Source organism: Bos indicus, chromosome 15 (assembly GCF_029378745.1).
Source record: "Bos indicus isolate NIAB-ARS_2022 breed Sahiwal x Tharparkar chromosome 15, NIAB-ARS_B.indTharparkar_mat_pri_1.0, whole genome shotgun sequence".
Classification (NCBI taxonomy): domain Eukaryota; kingdom Metazoa; phylum Chordata; class Mammalia; order Artiodactyla; family Bovidae; genus Bos; species Bos indicus.
In genome coordinates this window covers 5,500,656-5,522,107 of record NC_091774.1, presented here as the reverse complement: position 1 = coordinate 5,522,107, position 21,452 = coordinate 5,500,656, and the positions used below count along the sequence as shown (strand labels likewise).

The 21,452-nt window shown below is 39.1% G+C and overlaps 1 protein-coding gene across 2 annotated transcripts in view; it reads left to right on the top strand.

Moving 5' to 3' along the window:
* The window catches only part of DYNC2H1 (dynein cytoplasmic 2 heavy chain 1), a 397,795-nt gene that overhangs the window by 308,260 nt on the left and 68,083 nt on the right, over window positions 1-21,452 (top strand). For both annotated transcript variants that reach the window (XM_070803297.1, XM_019975614.2), the window contains one exon: window positions 18,105-18,194. In XM_070803297.1, coding sequence (XP_070659398.1) covers window positions 18,105-18,194 — 90 coding nt within the window. The remainder of the gene's footprint in view (window positions 1-18,104; window positions 18,195-21,452) is intronic.

Here is a 21,452-nt window from a genome sequence, read left to right as displayed (position 1 = left end):
TGTACATTTTGAATAGAGTTTATCGTTCTCCACCAATAGCCATTTTCTATCATCAGGTGCCTCAAGGTGCCTTTAAAATTATTTTGGTATGCTAAACAAAACCATCCCCAAGAAAAAGAAATGCAAAAAGACAAAATGGTTATCTGAGGAGGCCTTACAAATAGCTGAGAAAAGAAAAGAAGTGAAAAGCAAAGGAGAAAAGGAGAGAGAGAACCAACTGAATGCAGAGTTCCAGAGAATAGCAAGGAGAGATAAGAAAGCCTCCCTCAGTGAACAATGCACAGAAATAGAGGAAAACAATAGAATGTGAAAAACTAGAGATCTCTTCAAGAAAGTTGGAGATACCAAGGGAACATTTCATGCAAAGATGGGCTCAATAAAGGACAGAAATGGTATGGACCTAACAGAAGAAGAAGAGATTAAGGAGAGGTAGCAAGAATACACAGAAGAACTATACAAAAAACATCTTAATGACTGGGATAACCACGATGGTGTGATCACTCACCTAGAGCCAGACATCCTGGAATGTGAAGTCAAGTAAGCTTTAGGAAGCATCACTACAAACAATGCTAGTGGAGGTAATGGAATTGCAGCTGAGCTATTTCAAAACCTAAAAGATGATGCTGTTAGAAGCACTGCACTCATATGGCAGCAAATTTGGAAAACTCAATAGTGGCCACAGGACTAGAAAAGGTCAGTTTTCATTCCAATCCCAAGAAAGGCAATGCCAAAGAATGTTCAAACTATCATATAATTGTGCTTATTTCACATGCTAGCAAGGTAATACTCAAAATCCTTCAAGCTAGGCTTCAACAGTATGTGAACCAAGATATTCCAGATGTACAAGCTGGATTTAGAAAAGGCAGAGGAGCCAGAGATCAAATTGCCAACATCCATTGGATGGGCTTCCCTCATAGCTCAGTTGGTAAAGAATCCACCTGCAACGCAGGAGACCCCAGTTCAATTCCTGGATCAGGAAGATCTGCTGGAAAAGGGACAGGCTTCCCACTCCAGTATTCTTGGACTTCCCTTGTGGTAAAGAATCTGCCCACAGTACGGGAGACCTGAGTTTGATCCCTGGATTGGGAAGATCCCCTGGAGAAGAGAAAGGTTACCTACTCCAAAATATTTGAATCACAGGTGGCACAAGTGGTAAAGAACCTGCCTGCCAATGCAGGAGACATAAGAGATGCAGGTTTGATTGCTGGGTTGAAAAGATACCCTGGAGAAGGGCCTGGCAACCCACTCCAGTATTCTTGCCTGGAGAATCCCATGGACAGAGGACCCTGACAGGCTATAGTCCATAGGGTTGCAAGGGTCGAACATGACTGAAACAACTTAGCATGTGTGCATGAGTCACACCAGGTCCAATCTTTGGGGATATTTGTTAAACCTAAAATATTTCCCTGGTAGCTTAGTCTGTAAAGAATCTGCCTGCAGTGCAGGAGACCCAAGTTTGATTTCTGGGTTGGGAAGATTCCCTGGAGAAGGAAATGGCAACCCACTCCAGTATTCTTGCTTAGAGAATCCCATGGACAGAGGAACCTGGAAGGCTACAGTCCATGGGGTCACAAGAGTCAGACACGCCTTAGCGACTAAGTCATTATTGGATCATAGAAAAAGCGACGGAATTCCAGAAAAGTATCAGCTTCACTGACTATGCTAAAGCTTTTGACTATGTAGATCACAACAAATTGTGCAAAGTTCTTCAAGAGATAGGAATACCATACCACCTTATCTGTCTCCTGAGAAACCTGTATGCAGATCAAGGAGCAACAGTTAGAACAGGACATGGAACAACAAACTGGCTCAAAATTGGGAAAGGAATATGACAAGGCTGTATATTGTCACCCTGCTTATTTAACTTAGCTGCAAAGTACATCATGCGAAATGCCATGCTGGATGACTCACAAGCTGGAATCAAGATTGCCAGGGGAAACATCAGTAACCTCAGATATGCAGATGGTACCACTCTAAAGGAGAAAAGTGAGGAGGAACTGAAGAGCCCCTTGATGAGAGTGAAAGAGGAGAGTGAAAAAGCTGTTGTAAAACTCAACACTGAGTAAACGAAGATCATGACGTTCAGTCCCATCACTTCATGGCACATAGAAGGGGAAAAAGTGGAAACAGTGGCGTATTTTATTCTCCTGGGCTCCAGAATCACTGTGGATGGTGACTGCAGCTAAGAAATTAAAAGATGCTTATTCCTTGGAAGAAAAGCCATGGCAAACCTAGACAGCATATTAAAAAGCAAAGACATCACTTTGTCAAGGAAGGTCCATCTAGTCAAAGCTATGGTTTTTCCAGTAGTCATGTATGGATGTGAGAGTTGGACCGTAAAGGAGACTGAACACCAAAGAATTGATGCTTTTGAACTGTGGTGCTGGAGAAGACTCTTGAGAGTCCCTCAGATGGCAAGGAGATCCAACCAGTCAATCCTAAAGTAAATCAACTCTGAATAGTCATTGGAAAGACTGATGCTGAAGCTGAAGCTCCAATACTTTGGCCACCTGATGTGAAGAGCCCACTTATTGGAAAAAACCTTGATGCTGGGGAAGATTGAAGCAGGAGGAGAAGGGAAAGACAGAGATAAGATGGTTCAATGGCATCACTGAATCAGTGGACAGGAGTTTGACTAAATTCCAGGAAAGAGTGAAGGACAAGGAAGACTGGTGTGCTGCAGTTGTGGGGTCACGAAGACTTGAACACGACTTTACAACTGAATGGCAACAGTACCGTCATCACAACAGCTCTGTGTTTGACAAATTACCCACTTTGTTTTATTTCCTTGCTTGTCTTCTTTCTTTCTTTATTTTTGGTAATTCTGCATTTAGTTAAATTTTTGTGCTAATAATGTCAGGATTCAAGCCCTAAAATGAACTCAATTTCAAGTTGTTACTGAATGATATATAAAGAACATTCTGCAAATGTTTATTGACCCTCTACCATGGACTCTCTATACCATGCTGGGCCCTGGAGATAGGAAAAAATGCACAGGGCATGGTTTCTGTATTCAGTGAACTCAGTGTGGGTAACAAATAAATTATCAAGCACACAATACTGCCATAGACTCAGGAAGGAAACTGGTTTCTTCTTTTCCTTTTGCATGTTTTCTAATGAAGTTTTTAAATTGTGCCAATATACATATATAATTGATCATTTGAACCATTTTAAGTGTACAGTTCAGTAAAGTTAAGTACATTCATGGGGTTGTGCAACCAATCTCCGGAACTCTTTTCCATTTTACAAAATGGAATGGAAACACTATCCACTGAATACCTTCTTGTTCCCCCACCACCCAGCCTCCAGCAGCCGCCATTCTACTTTCTATCCCTATGAAGTTAAGTATTCTAGGTGCTTCATATAAGTGGAATCATAGTTATTTGACTGGTTTGTATCACTAAGCATATTATCCTTAAGGTTCATTCATTTTTAGCATGTATATTTCCTTTCTTTTTAATGCTGAAAATTTTTCCATTGTACATATATGAAAATGGTTCCTAACTTAAGGTGGTTTATACTTTAGGATGGTGCAACAGTGATATATTCAATAGAAACCATACTTTGAATTTTGATCTTTTCCCTGGCTGGCATACGTGGTACTTTTCTCTTGAAATGCTGGGCAACGGCAGTGAGCTGCAGCTGTCACTCAGCCACACAGTCATCAGGGTGAGCAACCGATACAGTTCAGTCATTCTGTACCCATACAGCCATTCTGTTTTCACTTTCAATGCAGTACTCCATAAATTACTTGAGATATTATATACTTTATTATAGAACAGGCTTTGTGTTAGATGGCTTTGCCCAACTGAAGGCTAACGTATGAGTTCTGAGCACTTTTAAAATAGGTTGGGCTAAAAGCTACGATGTTCAGTAAGTTAGGTCCATTAGATGCATTTTCGACAGGATATTTTCAACTTGGAGTGGGTTTATTTGGACAAGACTCTTTTTGGGTCAAGTTAGTTCTGTGTCAGATTTCGTTTGTCCATTCATTCATCAATGGATTGCTTCTACCTTTCCAAACTTTTTATATAACTTAGTGTAATCTCTTATACATATTTTATAATTTTTAATGAAAGTGTGAAAGTGAAAGTCACTCAGTTATGTATGAACCTTTGTGACCCCATGAATTATACAGTCCATGGAATTCTCCAGGCCAGAATACTGGAGTGGATAGCCTTTCTCCTTTCCAGGGGATCTTCCCACCCCAGGGATCAAACCCAGGTCTTCTGCACTGCAGGTGGATTCTTTTCCAGCTGAGCCACCCAGGGAAGCCCAAGAATTCTGGAGTGGGTAGCCTATACCTTCTCCAGGGGATCTTCCCGACCCAGGAATTGAACTGGGGTTTCTGCATTGCAAGCAGATTCTTTACCAACTGAGATATCAGGGAATTTTTAATGGGAAACTGAAATTACATGTCCTGAGAAAACAAATAATATGAGACTTTTAAAAGACATAAATAAAAGGATTTTTAAAATAACACATATTTGAAAAGAAAGTAGTTCAACTAATTAAATCTCTTGGATCTGAAAGTTCTTCGTTGGTTCTGGTGATGGTTTATAAATTGTTTCCCGGGTAAGAAAATTGAAATCCTTGGTGCTAAATAAAGGTCTTAGAAAGATTAAATCAGAATGTATTCTCTTTTATCACAAGCTATCTTCTGAGTTGTACTTTCTCTTCTGTATAGAAGGTAAGGGTTCTATCATTAAAGTGCTTTACTCTGAAGCTATATTTATCCTTCTGAAAAATATTCTCTCATGATGTATATGTGTATGAAATGGATTTTAGCTAATTTAATTAATTGTAGAAAGTTGTAAGTTATGGGTAGTTTAGGAGTTCGTGATAAACTGTACATATGGGTTAAGCACTTCATATAAAATTGAAATCACAGTGAATTATATTTTTGTTTTTCCTTTTTTCTTTCTCCTTTTCATTAAAATATGCAAACTGAATTCTTTTCTTTCCACATACTGTGAAATCCCAATGCAACTTCTAGTGCTCAAAATAAATAGCAATTACAAAGTTTGCTCCCTGTTTCAGACCCTGCAATAAGCTTGAATCAAGTGAGAGTCAGTTCATTTCCGTACACTATAAGCCAGTGTTGGCTTAACTTCAGCAGTGTGCGGATGATGGATTACCAGTATCCCACTCAGGTGTGAGGGCCAGCACATCAGTTTAATCTGTAGGGTAGAGTTTGTCAGTAGGAGAGACAGTTACATTATTAAATGAAAAGGAAAAAGAGTTACTAACGGTGGTCCTTTTTTTTTTAAGTTCATATAATATACATATTAAGGTTGCAGAGTGGAAATCAAACATCAAAGATTACATACTGGAATGTTTTCTGGTGCAAGTTACTTAAGCTTTCTCTACCTTAATTTACAGTAGTAAAGAACCCGCCTGCAATGCAGGAGACTTGGGTTTGATCCTTGGGTCAGGAACCCCCTCCTGGAGAAAGAAATGGAAACCTATTCCAGTATTTTTGCTTGGGACATCCCATGGACAGAGGAGCCTGGTGGGCTACAGTCCATGAGATCACAAAAGAGTCAGACACGACTTAGCAATTAAACACCACCACCTTAGTTTCTAAATGTTCCTAGCAGGAATAATAAAACTGTATCCATCTCAGAGGGTCCATTTGAAGTCTAAAGGGCTAATGTAAGTAAAATGCTGAGAACAGGCCTGCACTCGTAAGTGCTGCAGAAGTGTTTCTGTTGTTATCCTTATTCTCACTGATGCATGTCCCCTTTGATTCATGCCTGTGTTACACTACCTTCCAAATTCACCTCTCTGACTTCAGTTTCCTCACTCTAGTGCCTGTTGTCCCTACTTCTACTAGGATAATCTTTCTAAAATCCAAATATGATCATGTCACTTCCCTACTTAATGTTCAGTTTTATCATCGCTTTCTAGACTAAGCTCCTCAGTATTAGTATTCAAAAGCTTCTGGCCATCAGCCTAGTTCACGCATGTCTTTTTTATTAATGCCCCTTCCTTTTCCTGCTTTCCATGTCTTTCTCTACTGTATGCTGTGTATCTTTTGAGTCTCACCTGAAGCGTTATCTCCTCTAGAAAGCCATTCCTGACTTGCCCTTATGCACAGTGTGGATTTGGTATACCTCACATCCGTGTTTCACAGGCACAGTGCTTATCATTATCAGGGAACTCACTGTATTGTCTGTAGTTGCCTTCTTTCATTATCCATCTCCACCTCTAGCACTAGGATCGTGTTATATCTGTATCCCCAGGACCTAACAAATGATTGACAAATACCAGCTATTTAACAGATGATTGCTGAGTTATCAATTAATTGATTGATGCTTGAAAGAGTCTGCTCTTATCCTGTTTTGGTTTTATGACATCTTTCATGAAAAACATGGGATAACAAAATTAGAGTTAGACCTTGATTCAAGTTCTCTACCATTTAGATTTATTTAAAAAGTTTAGTTAATTAAAACTACTCTGAGCCTTAGTTTCCCCATTATTAGAACTTTAATTCCCAATGCGTGATTGTCTTATATTGAATCTTCCCGAGGCTAGGAGCAGCCTTTTGCAAAATAAGCGCTCAATTCCATGTACTCCCCCTTCACCAATGTCAGAAATATATTGACCTTCCACCCCTAACTCGTTGGAGCAGTTTTTCAAAGCTACCTGAAATGCTGTCTCCTGGGCTGTAGTTCTCATTTTGCCACAAATAAAGCTTAACACACAACTCTCACGTGGTGTATTCTTTTTCAGTCGACAGATCTCAAATGTTGCCTTTGTACAGTACAGAAATATAAAATACATTGGAGGCAGTATTGATGCTGCAGACAGACTTTAGAGTTAGATTACGTGGGTCCAAATCTTAGACTTGTCATTCACCAGCTCAGTGATTTTGGACAGGCTATTCTCTTTGTTTCTGTATTTTTTCCTCTGTGAAATGGAAATTATAATAGTATCTGCTTCTGAGGATTATTGTGAGGAGTATATGAGATGATGCCCATCCAGCACTTAGCACAGATACTAACACATTAATGGTTGTTTTAAACAGTCCTGTCCAGTTGTCTGCCTTTGTCAAAATTCAGTACAACTTTCAAAACTTAACAGATACTTCCTTGATTAAGTCACTGTTCCACTAAGCTCCAGAAACATGTTATAAAGTCATTTTTAAAACACCATTAGGGAAGATGGCGGAGGAGTCGGACGGGGAGAACACTTTCTCCCCCACAAATTCATCAAAAGAACATTTAAACGCCAAGTAAATTCCACAAAACAACTTCTGAATGCCAGCAGAGGACATCAGGCACCCAGAAAAGCAACCTAAGTCTTTGAAAGGAGAGAGAAGAAATGCAGCTCCACTCAACAGAACACCGACACAAGCTTCCCTAACCAGGAAACCTTGACAAGCCACCTGTACAAACTCACACAGAGCAAGGAAATGCCACAATAAATAGAACTCCACAAACTGCCAGAATACAGAAAGGACATCCCAAACTCAGCAATTTAAACAAGATGAAGAGACAGAGGAATACCCAGCAGATAAAGGAACAGGATAAATACCCACCAAACCAAACCAAAGAGGAAGAGATAGGGAATCTACCTGATAAAGAATTCCGAATACTGATAGTGAAATTGATCCAAAATCTTGAAATCAAAATGGAATCACAGATAAATAGCTTGGAGACAAAGATTGAGAAGATGCAAGAAAGGTTTAACAAGGACCTAGAAGAAATAAAAGAGAGTCAATATAAAATGAATAATGCAATAAATGAAATTAAAAACACTCTGGAGGCAACAAATAGTAGAATAACAGAGGCAGAAGATAGGATTAGTGAATTAGAAGATAGAATGGTAGAAATAAATGAATCAGAGAGGATAAAAGAAAAACGAATTAAAAGAAATGAGGACAATCTCAGAGACCTCCAGGACAATATTAAATGCTATAACATTCGAATCATAGGGGTCCCAGAAGAAGAAGACAAAAAGAAAGACCATGAGAAAATACTTGAGGAGATAATAGTTGAAAACTTCCCTAAAATGGGGAAGGAAATAACTACCCAAGTCCAAGAAACCCAGAGAGTCCCAAACAGGATAAACCCAAGGCAAAACACCCCAAGACACATATTAATCAAATTAACAAAGATCAAACACAAGGAACAAATATTAAAAGCAGCAAGGGAAAAACAACAAATAACACACAAGGGAATTCCCATTAGGATAACAGCTGATCTTTCAATAGAAACTCTTCAAGCCAGGAGGGAATGGCAAGACATACTTAAAGTGATGAAAGAAAATAACCTACAGCCCAGATTATTGTGCCCAGCAAGGATCTCATTCAAATATGAAGGAGAAATCAAAAGCTTCTCAGACAAGCAAAAGCTGAGAGAATTCAGCACCACCAAACCAGCTCTCAAACAAATACTAAAAGATATTCTCTAGACAGGAAACACAAAAACAGTGTATAAACTCGAACCCAAAACAATAAAGTAAATGGCAACGGGATCATACTTATCAGTAATTACCTTAAACGTAAATGGGTTGAACACCCCAACCAAAAGAGAAAGACTGGCTGAATGAATACAAAAACAAGACCCCTACATATGTTGTCTACAAGAGACCCACCTCAAAACAGGGGACACATACAGACTGAAAGTGAAGGGCTGGAAAAAGATTTTTCATGCAAATAGGGACCAAAAGAAAGCAGGAGTAGCAATACTTATATCAGATAAAATAGACTTTAAAACAAAGGCTGTGAAAAGAGACAAAGATGGTCACTACATAATGATCAAAGGATCAATCCAAGAAGAAGATATAACAATTATATATACACCCAACACAGGAGCGCCGCAATATGTAAGACAAATGCTAACAAGTATGAAAGGAGAAATTAACAATAACACAAGAATAGTGGGAGACTTTAATACCCCACTCACACCTATGGATAGATCAACTAAACAGAAAATTAACAAGGAAACACAAACGTTAAAGGATACAATAGACCAGTTAGACCTAATTGATATCTATAGGATATTTCATCCCAAAACAATGAATTTCACCTTTTTCTCAAGCGCACATGGAACCTTCTCCAGGATAGATCACATCCTGGGCTATAAAGCTAGCCTTGGTAAATTCAAAAAAATAGAAATCATTCCAAGCATCTTTTCTGACCACAGTGCAGTAAGATTAGATCTCAATTACAGGAGAAAAACTATTAAAAATTCCAGCATATGGAGGATGAACAACACCCTGCTGAATAACCAGATAGAAATAACAGAAGAAATCAAAAAAGAAATCAAAATTTGCATAGAAACTAATGAAAATGAAAACACAACAACTCAAAACCTGTGGGACACTTTAAAAGCAGTCCTAAGGGGAAAGTTCATAGCAATACAGGCATACCTAAAGAAACAAGAAAAAAGTCAAATAAATAACCTAACCCTACACCTAAAGCAACTAGAAAAGGAAGAAATGAAGAACCCCAGGGTTAGTAGAAGGAAAGAAATCTTAAAAATTAGGGCAGAAATAAATGCAAAAGAAACAAAAGAGAACATAGCAAAAATCAACAAAGCCAAAAGCTGATTCTTTGAAAAGATAAATAAAATTGACAAACCATTAGCCAGACTCATCAAGAAACAAAGGGAGAAAAATCAAATCAATAAAATTAGAAATGAAAATGGAGAGATCACAACAGACAACACAGAAATACAAAGGATCATAAAAGACTACTATCAACAATTATATGCCAATAAAATGGACAACGTGGAAGAAATGGACAAATTCTTAGAAAAGTACAACTTTCCAAAACTGGACCAGGAAGAAATAGAAAATCTTAACAGACCCATCACAAGCATGGAAATTGAAACTGTAATCAAAAATCTTCCAGCAAACAAAAGCCCAGGTCCAGACGGCTTCACAGCTGAATTCTACCAAAAATTTAGAGAAGAGCTAACACCTATCCTGCTCAAACTCTTCCAGAAAATTGCAGAGGAAGGTAAACTTCCAAACTCATTCTATGAGGCCACCATCACCCTAATACCAAAACCTGACAAAGATCCCACAAAAAAATAAAACTACAGGCCAATATCACTGATGAACATAGATGCAAAAATTCTTAACAAAATTCTAGCAATCAGAATCCAACAACACATTAAAAAGATCATACACCATGACCAAGTGGGCTTTATCCCAGGGATGCAAGGATTCTTCAATATCCGCAAATCAATCAGTGTTATACACCACATTAACAAATTGAAAAACAAAAACCATATGATTATCTCAATAGATGCAGAGAAAGCCTTTGACAAAATTCAACATCCATTTATGATAAGAACTCTCCAGAAAGCAGGAATAGAAGGAACATACCTCAACATAATAAAAGCTATATATGACAAACCCACAGCAAACATTATCCTCAATGGTGAAAAATTGAAAGCATTTCCTCTAAAGTCAGGAACAAGACGAGGGTGCCCACTTTCACCATTACTATTCAACATAGTTTTGGAAGTTTTGGCCACAGCAATCAGAGCAGAAAAAGAAAAGGAATCCAAATTGGAAAAGAAGAAGTAAAACTCTCACTGTTTGCAGATGACATGATCCTTTACATAGAAAACCCTAAAGACTCCACCAGAAAATTACTAGAACTAATCAATGACTATAGTAAAGTTGCAGGATATAAAATCAACACACAGAAATCCCTTGCATTCCTATACACTAATAATGAGAAAACAGAGAAATTAAGGAAACAATTCCATTCACCATTGCAATAGAAAGAATAAAATACTTAGGAATATATCTACCTAAAGAAACTAAAGACCTATATATATAAAACTATAAAACACTGGTGAAAGAAATCAAAGAGGACACTAACAGATGGAGACATATACCATGTTCATGGATTGGAAGAATCAATATAGTGAAAATGAGTATACTACCCAAAGCAATTTATAGATTCAATGCAATCCCTATCAAGCCACCAACGGTATTCTTCACAGAGCTAGAACAAATAATTTCACAATTTGTATGGAAATACAAAAAACCTCGAATAGCCAAAGCTATCTTGAGAAAGAAGAATGGAACTGGAGGAATCAACCTGCCTGACTTCAGGCTCTATTACAAAGCCACAGTTATCAAGACAGTATGGTACTGGCACAAAGACAGAAATATTGATCAATGGAACAAAATAGAAAGCCCAGAGATAAATCCACACACATATGGACACCTTATCTTTGACAAAGGAGGCAAGAATATACAATGGATTAAAGACAATCTCTTTAACAAGTGGTGCTGGGAAAACTGGTCAACCACTTGTAAAAGAATGAAACTAGAACACTTTCTAACACCATACACAAAAATAAACTCAAAATGGATTAAAGATCTCAATGTAAGACCAGAAACTATAAAACTCCTAGAGGAGAACATAAGCAAAACACTCTCTGACATACATCACAGCAGGATCCTCTATGACCCACCTCCCAGAATATTGGAAATAAAAGCAAAAATAAACAAATGGGACCTAATTAAACTTAAAAGCTTCTGCACATCAAAGGAAACTATTAGCAAGGTGAAAAGGCAGCCTTCAGAATGGGAGAAAATAATAGCAAATGAAGCAACGGACAAACAACTAATCTCAAAAATATACAAGCAACTCCTACAGCTCAACTCCAGAAAAATAAATGACCCAATCAAAAAATGGGCCAAAGAACTAAATAGACATTTCTCCAAAGAAGACATACAGATGGCTAACAAACACATGAAAAGATGCTCAACATCACTCATTATCAGAGAAATGCAAATCAAAACCACTATGAGGTACCATTTCACGCCAGTCAGAATGGCTGCAATCCAAAAGTCTACAAGCAGTAAATGCTGGAGAGGGTGTGGAGCAAAGGGAACCCTCTTACACTGTTAGTGGGAATGCAAACTAGTACAGCCACTATGGAGAACAGTGTGGAGATTCCTTAAAAAAACTGGAAATAGAACTGCCTTATGATCCAGCAATCCCACTGCTGGGCATACACACTGAGGAAACCAGAAGGGAAAGAGACACATGTACCCCAATGTTCATCACAGCACTGTTTATAATAGCCAGGACATGGAAGCAACCTAGATGCCCATCAGCAGATGAATGGATAAGAAAGCAGTGGTACATATACACAATGGAGTATTACTCAGCCATTGAAAAGAATACATTTGAATCAGTTCTAATGAGATGGATGAAACTGGAATCCATTATATAGAGTGAAGTAAGCCAGAAAGAAAAACACCAATATAGTATACTAACGCATATATATGGAATTTAGAAAGATGGTAACAATAACCCTGTGTACGAGACAGCAAAAGAGACACTGATGTATAGAACAGTCTTTTGGACTCTATGGGAGAGGGAGAGGGTGTGGAGATTTGGGAGAATAGCATTGAAACATGTATAAAAAATAAAAAAATAAAACACCATTAGGGACTTTAGCCATCTATCTCTTTTATTGGTTGCTAATGCTCTTTAGGATAAAGAATATACTTTATTCATTTTTTATTCCCTCTAATCTTCTATCATATCACTATCATTTCATATTTCTTCCATCATACCACATGTTTTTCAGTGCTAAGTCATGTTCTGACTGTTTAGGACCCTGTGGACTAAAGCATACCGGGCTTCCCTGTCCTTCACTGTCTCCTGGAGTGTGCTCACACTCATTTTCATTGAGTCAGTGATATTATCCAGTCTCATCCTCTGTCATCCCCTTCTTCTCCTGCCTTCAATCTTTCCCAGCAACAGGGTCTTTTCCAATGTCAGCTTTTCACATTAGGTGGTCAAATTATTGGAGCTTCAGCCTCAGTCCTTTCAATGAATATTCAGGATTTCATTGAGGATTGACTGATTTGATCTCCTTGCTGACCAAAGGAATCTCAAAGAATCTCATATCACAGATACTGTTATAGTTCTCTACATAGGGTTTAACACTATGTCATCTTTTTCTTATAATACAGTTTTGCTTTTATCCCCCAGTAAAATGTAGGTTCCATAAAAGCAAGCACCTTATAATGCCTGCACCTTATAAGCTCTTAGTAAATGCTGAATGAATGGACAATGAGGATTTAAATATTTATGGAATGAATGTATTACATCAGACACTAATATATGATAGCTCTGTTATTATCTATTGCTGCATAATAAATTGCCCTAGAACTTAGTGACATAAACAGCAAAACTTTATCACATCAGTTTCTGTGAGTCAGGAATCCAGGTATAACGTAGCTGGGCATGTTGTTTTAGGGTCGCTCACAAGCCTTCAGTCAGGTGTCACCAGGGCTGCAATTGCTGGAGCCTCTCGGAGCACATACGGGAGGGCTATTGGCAGCCCTCAGGCCCTCACTGATTGTTGACTGGACAAACCAGTTCATTGCTACATGAGCGTTCCATAACGCAGCTCACAGCATACAACTTTTCCACTTCAAGTGAACAAGGAAGAGATGCAGAGAAAGTGAGCTAGACAGATGTCACAGTATTTGTAACCTACCCTCAGAAGTGGCTTCTCATCACTTTTCCATATTCTTTCATTAGAAGCAAGTCCCCAGAAGCAGTTCATACTCAAAGTGAGGGAATTTCACAAGGACGGACATGAATACCAAGTGGCAGGGATCGTTGGGACCAATCGCACACCACAGTAACTTTTTGTCTCTAATGAACTCCAAAGGAGCTATCTTTCTATAACAGGAGAAGCATAAAACTGAGACTGTGAAAGCCTGATCTATCAGCTATCTATTGCTGTGTAATAAACTACCCTGAAGCTTAATGGCTAAAAACAAGAGCAGCCATTTATTTGGCTCATGCGTGTGCATTTTGGGCACAATCTGGTGCAGTAGATTAGTCTTTTCTCCATGTGACACCAGCTGAAAAAGCTCATCTTAGAGCTGCAGGATCTACTTAGCAGGCGCTCAGTCACAGCACTGGCTAGTTGGTGCCGATTATTGGCTGGTACTCATCGGGACTGATGACTAGAGGCCTTGGTTGCTCTCTAGATGTCTCCACTTGGGCCTTTCTGTATGTACTGCTTGGCTACCTCACAACATGATATATTGGTTCTAGCAGTGTATACCCCAGGAAAGAGGACATGAAAGATGTGAAGTTGTTAAGGCCTAGATCTGACAACTTACACAGTGCCACTCGCCCTCATTGTATTGGTTAGGTTGTCAAGGGCAAGGGAACACAGACCTCACCTCTCAATGGGAAGAGTGCCAGGTTATTTGGGGGCCATACTTTGAAGCTGCTGCAGTCTGCCCTCTGGGCACAAATTGTTTGCCTTTCTCCCCCGTGTAAAATGCAGTCATCTCCTTTTAAGTTTCCCTAAATGTCTCATTCCATTCCAGCCTCAGGCTCAGGCCAGATGTCATCTAGATTAGGTGGAAGGATGGATGAGGCTTCTTAGGTGTGGTTCCTCAAAAGCTCTTTCTCAAGTATGGTTCTCACCTGAGTACCTGTGGACTGCACAGATGAGTTATCTATCCCCTACAAATCCAATACAAAATGGTAAGATGCTGCTACTGCTAAGTTGCTTCAATCGTGTCTGACTCTGTGCAACCCCATAGACGGCAGCCCACCAGGTTCCCCCATCCCTGGGATTCTCCAGGCAAGAACACTGGAGTGGGTTGCCATTTCCTTCTCCAACGCATGAAAGTGAAAAGTGAAAGTGAAGTCGCTCAGTCGTGTCCAACTCTTAGCGACCCCATGGACTGCAGCCTTCCAGGCTCCTCTGTCCTGGAAGGATTTTCCAGACAAGAGTACTGGAGTGGTAGGATAGGTAACTGCAATAGTCATTCTCACTTAAAAAGTGAGGAAATAGGAGGCTCATGTGTCCTTAGCAATTCAGAAATCCAAGCAAGCTTATGTCTTCAGTTGTTTTGTTAGGATTCCATGTTGCTCACTGGGTATGACTGTCCACGGCTCTTGGCTTTGAGCTGCTGATCCTCGCCTCTTAATTATGCATACGTTTCAGTAAGATGGAGCCATGTTTGCGGCTGAGTGGTTTTCTCAGCCTGCTTCTTGCCTATAGCGATTCTGGGGTTCTAAATTCTCTTTTAATTGCTCTCTCTTTTCGCCATTAATCCCAAACAGATGAAGCTTAGAACAGTTTTCTTAAAATCTTAAAGAGTTTGACTTTCACTTGAGATTCACAACATTAGACAAAAGCCGTGACCATAAATCTCATCATGACAAGTCTTTCTTTCTACCTTAGGCTTCTTGTGCATTGGCTGTGGCACAACACCCTTAAGATTCGCTGAAGCTTTTTTGCTTAAGAGTGTCCAGGGCATGACCTTTAGGTGCTGAGAGTACTTCTGTCTGTCTGGGATTGTTTCCTCCTTTTAAATTCTCAAAGTCCTTTCAGATCAGATCAGATCAGTCGCTCAATAGTGTCCGACTCTTTGCGACCCCATGAATCACAGCATGCCAGGCCTCCCTGTCCATCACCAACTCCCGGAGTTCACTCAGACTCACGTCCATGAGTCAGTGATGCCATCGAGCCATGTCACCCTCTGTCGTCCCCTTCTCTTCCTGCCCCCAATCCCTCCCAGCATCAGAGTCTTTTCCAGTGAGTCAACTCTTCGCATGAGGTGGCCAAAGTACTGGAGTTTCAGCTTTAGCATCATTCCTTCCAAAGAAAACCCAGGGCTGATCTTCAGAATGGACTGGTTGGATCTCCTTGCAGTCCAAGGGACTCTCAAGAGTCTTATCCAACACCACAGTTCAAAAACATCAATTCTTCGGCGCTCAGCCTTCTTCACAGTCCAACTCTCACATCCATACATGACCACAGGAAAAACCATAGCCTTGACTAGACAGACCTTTGTTGGCAAAGTAATGTCTTTGCTTTTGAATATGCTATCTAGGTTGGTCATAACTTTCCTTCCAAGGAGTAAGCGTCTTTTAATTTCATGGCTGCAGTCACCATCTGTAGTGATTTTGGAGCCCAGAAAAATAAAGTCTGACACTGTTTCCACTGTTTCCCCATCTATTTACCATGAAGTAGTGGGACCGGATGCCATGATCTTCGTTTTCTGAATGTTGAGCTTTAAGCCAACTTTTTCACTCTCCACTTTCACTTTCATCAAGAGGCTTTTGAGTTCTTCTTCACTTTCTGCCATAAGGGTGGTGTTATCTGCATATCTGAGGTTGTTGATATTTCTCCTGGCAATCTTGATTCCAGCTTGTGTTTCTTCCAGTCCAGCGTTTCTCACGGTGTACTCTGCATATAAGTTAAATAAGCAGGGTGACAATATACAGCCTTGACGAACTCCTTTTCCTATTTGGAACCAGTCCCTTATGCCTCCACTATTCTCTTAGAAGTCCTTTAGGTTTCCACTTATATTCTTCTGAAGGTCCTTCCAGCTTCAGCCGACCACCTAGTCTCAAATCCAAAGCCATGTGTTTTAGGTTTTTGTTAAGGTAGGATCCTACTTCTGGAGACCAAAGAACTTTAGCAGTTAAGTCTTACTGTACAACAGATTTCACCAAAAGTTAGTAGATTAAAACATCATAATTTTCAAAAAGTCATTTAAGCTTCCGTATCTGAAATTTGGGTACACCTTGTTAGAGAAAGCTTGTGTCTTCCACTCTGCTCACTCATGGACTGGCAAATCAGTGCTGCCCGAGAACTGGGAAGCTCAGTTCATCTCCACATGGAACTCTCCAAAAGTTGGGCTTCACAGTATGCTGGACAGATTCCAGGGTCAAGAATCTCAAAAGACAGGTAATAATAAGAAACTAATTCCTTAAGACCTGGACCTGGTAACTGGCACCCCATCACTTCTGTTACATTCACAGGACTCTTATTTCAGGAGAGCAGACTTCGTCTTCACAGGCAGTGTCAGAGGTTCTGGGGTCATGTCTTAAAATTACCACATCTATATACAGTCCTGTAAATGTAGCAGAAGTGATGGCAGAAATCAACATTGTTAAACAGTTATCCTCTGATTAGAAATAAATTTTAAAAAATTTAAAATAAACATACATAAAACACCACACTTGTTTCAGTTCACAGCACTTAGCTACATATTCCTAAGAAAGCTTACTTCACTCATTGAGAGTATTGAACTAGATGTTTTCTAAGATCCTTTCCACTGTAAGATTTGTTATCTTATAATTTCTATTTTCCATACATTGTTGATATACTCTAGTGTGGGTTAGTTGTTCAGCTATGTAATCAGACAGTGTTTGGGGTTAAGAAATTGATGGCTTCTCCTTATTATTTCCACTTCAGAAAAATAAATATTAAGTTTGGATGACATTTGCCTAATATTTGGATAATATATAAAACTCTAATGGGGCTTCTCTGTTGGCTCAGACTATGGTAAGGAGTCCACCTGCAATGCAGGAAACCCGGGTTTGATCTCTGAGTGGGGAAGATCTCCTGGAGAAGGAAATGGCAACCCACTCCAGTATTCTTGCCTGGAGAATCCCATGGACAGAGGAACCTGGTGGGCTACAGTCCATGGGGGTCACAAAGAGTTGGCCATGACTGAGCGACTAACATAAGCTTTCACAAAGAAGGTGTATTGTAATGAATGTATTAGTGGAGAATGCCAGTTAAAAGAAGATCAGATATTTAAAAGATAACTTTTTAGAAAGCTTTTAATTATAATATTTATTTTCTTTTTATTCTCTTTTTATAATATATCTTGGTGTGGTTTGGGAGATAAAATTTCCATTACAATGCTTTTGTTATAATTTAAATTCTGTAGGGACACAAGACTGGTTGTTTTTTGCCTTTTATCACTTATAAAATGAACTTGTCAAATTTAGTTTCATTTTATTATGCATTAACTATTATTTCAAGAAAACATGATTTGCTACTTTCAATATACTCATTGAAGTTCATTTGTTTATTCTTTCAAGAATTTTTACTTCAGAATATTTCCTTTTTGGAAAACAGATTAATTTGTTCTGACTCTATATATCATTCAGTTTTAATGATATAAGATCAAAGAAACAGACATATCTTAATGAAATTAATTCATGATACACATAATATGAATTATGCCAAAATATTTTCCCCATCACACAAATGTTGAAAGGTCTTCTATATGTAATATTATAATGTATAAACTTAATTTTTATCCTTTCAAAATTGCAGTGTCCTCTCACATGGCAAAGCAAATGGGAAGGTCCTGAAGACCCATTACAGTACCTTAGAGGTCTTGTAGCTCGTGCCCTTGCAATACAGGTAAGATGAAATTATTTAGTAACTGTATGATATGACTATATGGCAGTTACATTATAAACTTTCATATTGTTAACCATTCTGCTAGCAACTAGTGAGAGTATTATGATTTTGTACACAAAACACCATATATTCCTTTCTTGTTCTGTCATCTGTGATTTTATATAGCACTCAAAAAACAAAAACAAAAACAAAAAATTGTTCTCTCTGTGTAGTGTGGGTTTTCATAATCTGTGAGAATTTAGAGAAAAAGCCTACAATTTTAATTTAGATGGAACATAGAGATGTCAACTGAAACTCACTCATGACTGTGACTAATTGCTTTAGGGTGTGTCCCCCTTATAGGGAGCTGCTTTTTCTGTTTGTTTGTTTCCCAAATTGATCAGATGTTTTCAGAGTGACCCAGTCAGATAACTGAAGGAAAATTGAACAGAATAAGGGATGAGATAGAAGGATAAAGACAGGGTGATTTTTTTTTTTAAGTAATAACAAATAGTCAGTTGGTACATGCAATGTACCCCTTTTCCTGTGTGGTTTTTGCACTGTCTTACTGCCTTCTTCTCTGCTTGTTACACTGCTTCAAAAATAATCTTTGTCACATCGACTTATTACAACTTATTATGAGAAACTTGATCAGTGTTCTTCTAGATACAGTAATCTTCATTCCATTTTTTTCAGTAGTGCACACACCTGTCCACATCTTTAACTTTTCCCTTAGCAGAACACCCTGCTTTTCACTTTACAGAGAAAATTCAAGCTATGGAATATGCTGCTGCTGCTGCTAAGTTGCTTCAGTCATGTCCAAATCTGTGCGACCCCATAGACAGCAGCCCACCAGGCTCCCCCGTCCCTGGGATTCTCCAGGCAAGAATACTGGAGTGGGTTGCCATTTCCTTCTCCAAAGGCCTACCCTGACCCACTAAAATTTGTCTAAACTCACACCCGTCATCTTTGTTCTAATGTAAAAGTAGTTGACCTTCTGCTCTTGAAGCTCATCCCTAGAGGTTTCTACTTGATTTCATCTGCTCTCATGTCTTTAGACACTTCCTCCAGGGGGGCCTTGCCTTGTTCTTTATTTTCATCTCTTCTTACTCTGTCCTGCCAGTCTGCAAATGGTACTCCTTTGGAGGGGTCAGGGCTCATCTGAATGTTTGTTTGGCTTCTAGTGTAATCCATCTCTCAGTTGTAGGATTATTAGAGAAGAAATTACAGGATCTGAAAATGAAATTAAAATTATCAGGTAGAGAAGACTCAGATTTACTTATCTTCTATGGGCTGCTCTCTGTCTACCTATCTATCTGATCTATCAATAGAAGCCCAAAGAATGGAGGGAACGATAGAGAAGGCAGGAGAGGAAGGACAGATAGCCCGTCACTGCTGTCATAAAGATATGGAAATGCCCTGAAGTCCTTGGTGTGTTGTAATTGCATGGCTGTGATTCTTCACCATTTCATGTATTTGTTATTATTTTATACATTATGTATATATTATGTATATGCATTATTCACATTAGATTGTTTCTGTAGAGGGCAGAAAATTTTATTTGCTGCAGATTGGTAGCTCTTATTATACTGTATGTATAAGTGTGCTTAATAATTATGCTATGTACATGTGACAATAAATGTATCATTGATACTGAAATTAATATCATTTAAAACAGTTTACATAATTTATTACAAATTTCTGGCCTGATTATTAAGTATATTGTATACCAGTCGTCAAAACTGAAAACTTTTTCACTGTGTGATTTTCTTAAAAGCTTTATAGGCATTTAGCCTTAATTAGGCTTCCCTGGTGGCTCAGAGGGTAAAGTGTCTGCCTGTAATGCGGGAGACGGGGCTTTGATCCCTGGGTCAGGAAGATCCCCTGGAGAAGGAAATGGCACCCCACTCCAGTACTCTTGCTGGAAAATCCCATAGACTGAGAAGCCTGGTAGGCTACAGTCCATGGGGTCGCAAAGAGTCAGACACGACTGAGCGACTTCACTTCACTTCAGCCTTAATGATGAAATATCCTCTTAACCCTCAGGATAATTTTCCAGCTTGGCCATAGCTTATCTTAAATTCCTATATAAGGAACAATAATAAGTATATAACTACTTAAGGGCATGTTTTCTATGGTTTTTCTGCCTTAATATTTTGTTTTTAGTTATAAATGTACAGATATCCATTTCCCTGAGATAAAGTTTAATGTTGGGATCCACTTTCCATCTAGTTTTTCCAAGGATCTTCTAGGTTCTTTGATTTTATTTGTGCCCTTTATTTTTCACAGAGAAGTAACCAGAGCAACTCACAAAGTTGAGCGGAACAGTATGGCTCCTTAGGTGGGGAAGAAAGGACTGAGAATTTCGGGAGGGCAGGGAAAATTCAAAGTACTATTTTCAGATATCTGTGAAAATGGCAGCTTTTGTTTTTTTGTGCAGTTGTAATGATCAGACTGCTTCCAAACAGGTATGAAGCAGGTTGAGCTCAGTTCCAACCATAGATTAAAATCCCAGAGCCTTTAATTTCAGGCATAACATAAGAAATAGAATAAGTTACTGCAAGTGTTACATATGGTGCTGCTGCTAAGTCGCTTCAGTCGTGTCCGATTCTGTGCGACCCCATAGACGGCAGTCCACCAGGCTCCCCCTTCCCTGGGATTCTCCAGGCAGGAACACTGGAGTGAGTTGCCATTGCCTTCTCCAATGCATGAAAGTGAAATTGAAGTCATGTCCAACTCTTAGCGACCCCATGGACTGCAGCCTACCAGGCTCCTCTGTCCATGGGATTCTCCAGGCAAGAACACTGGAGTGGGGTGCCATTGTCTTCTCCAAGTGTTACATATAGTGCCATTCATTACAGGGGTTTTGTGCTAATAAGGTGAGAGTGACTAGGGTCAAGGTGGCATTCATTTATTGTGATTTGAACATATTGTAAGCAGCAACTTTATGCTAAGCTCTGAGTGAAGTACTGGAGATACAATGGTTGGTAAATAGATACAGTTTCTGCCTCACAGAATTTAAATTTCTTACGTTCATTCATTTAGCAATTAAAAATTCTGTCTCCTTCCAACCCCTTCCACCATGGAATTCTGGGAAGTGTAATTTTCCCTATTATAGGCATCAGCTCCTACACCTCCTTTACTTGTGTGATTTTCTGAAAATCATTTTAGCTACTTCCCATCTTTCTTTCAAATATACAAGTACATAGGACTTCCCTGGTGGTCCTGTGGTTAAGGATCCACTTGCCAGTGCAGGGGACTTGAGTTTGATCCCTGGTA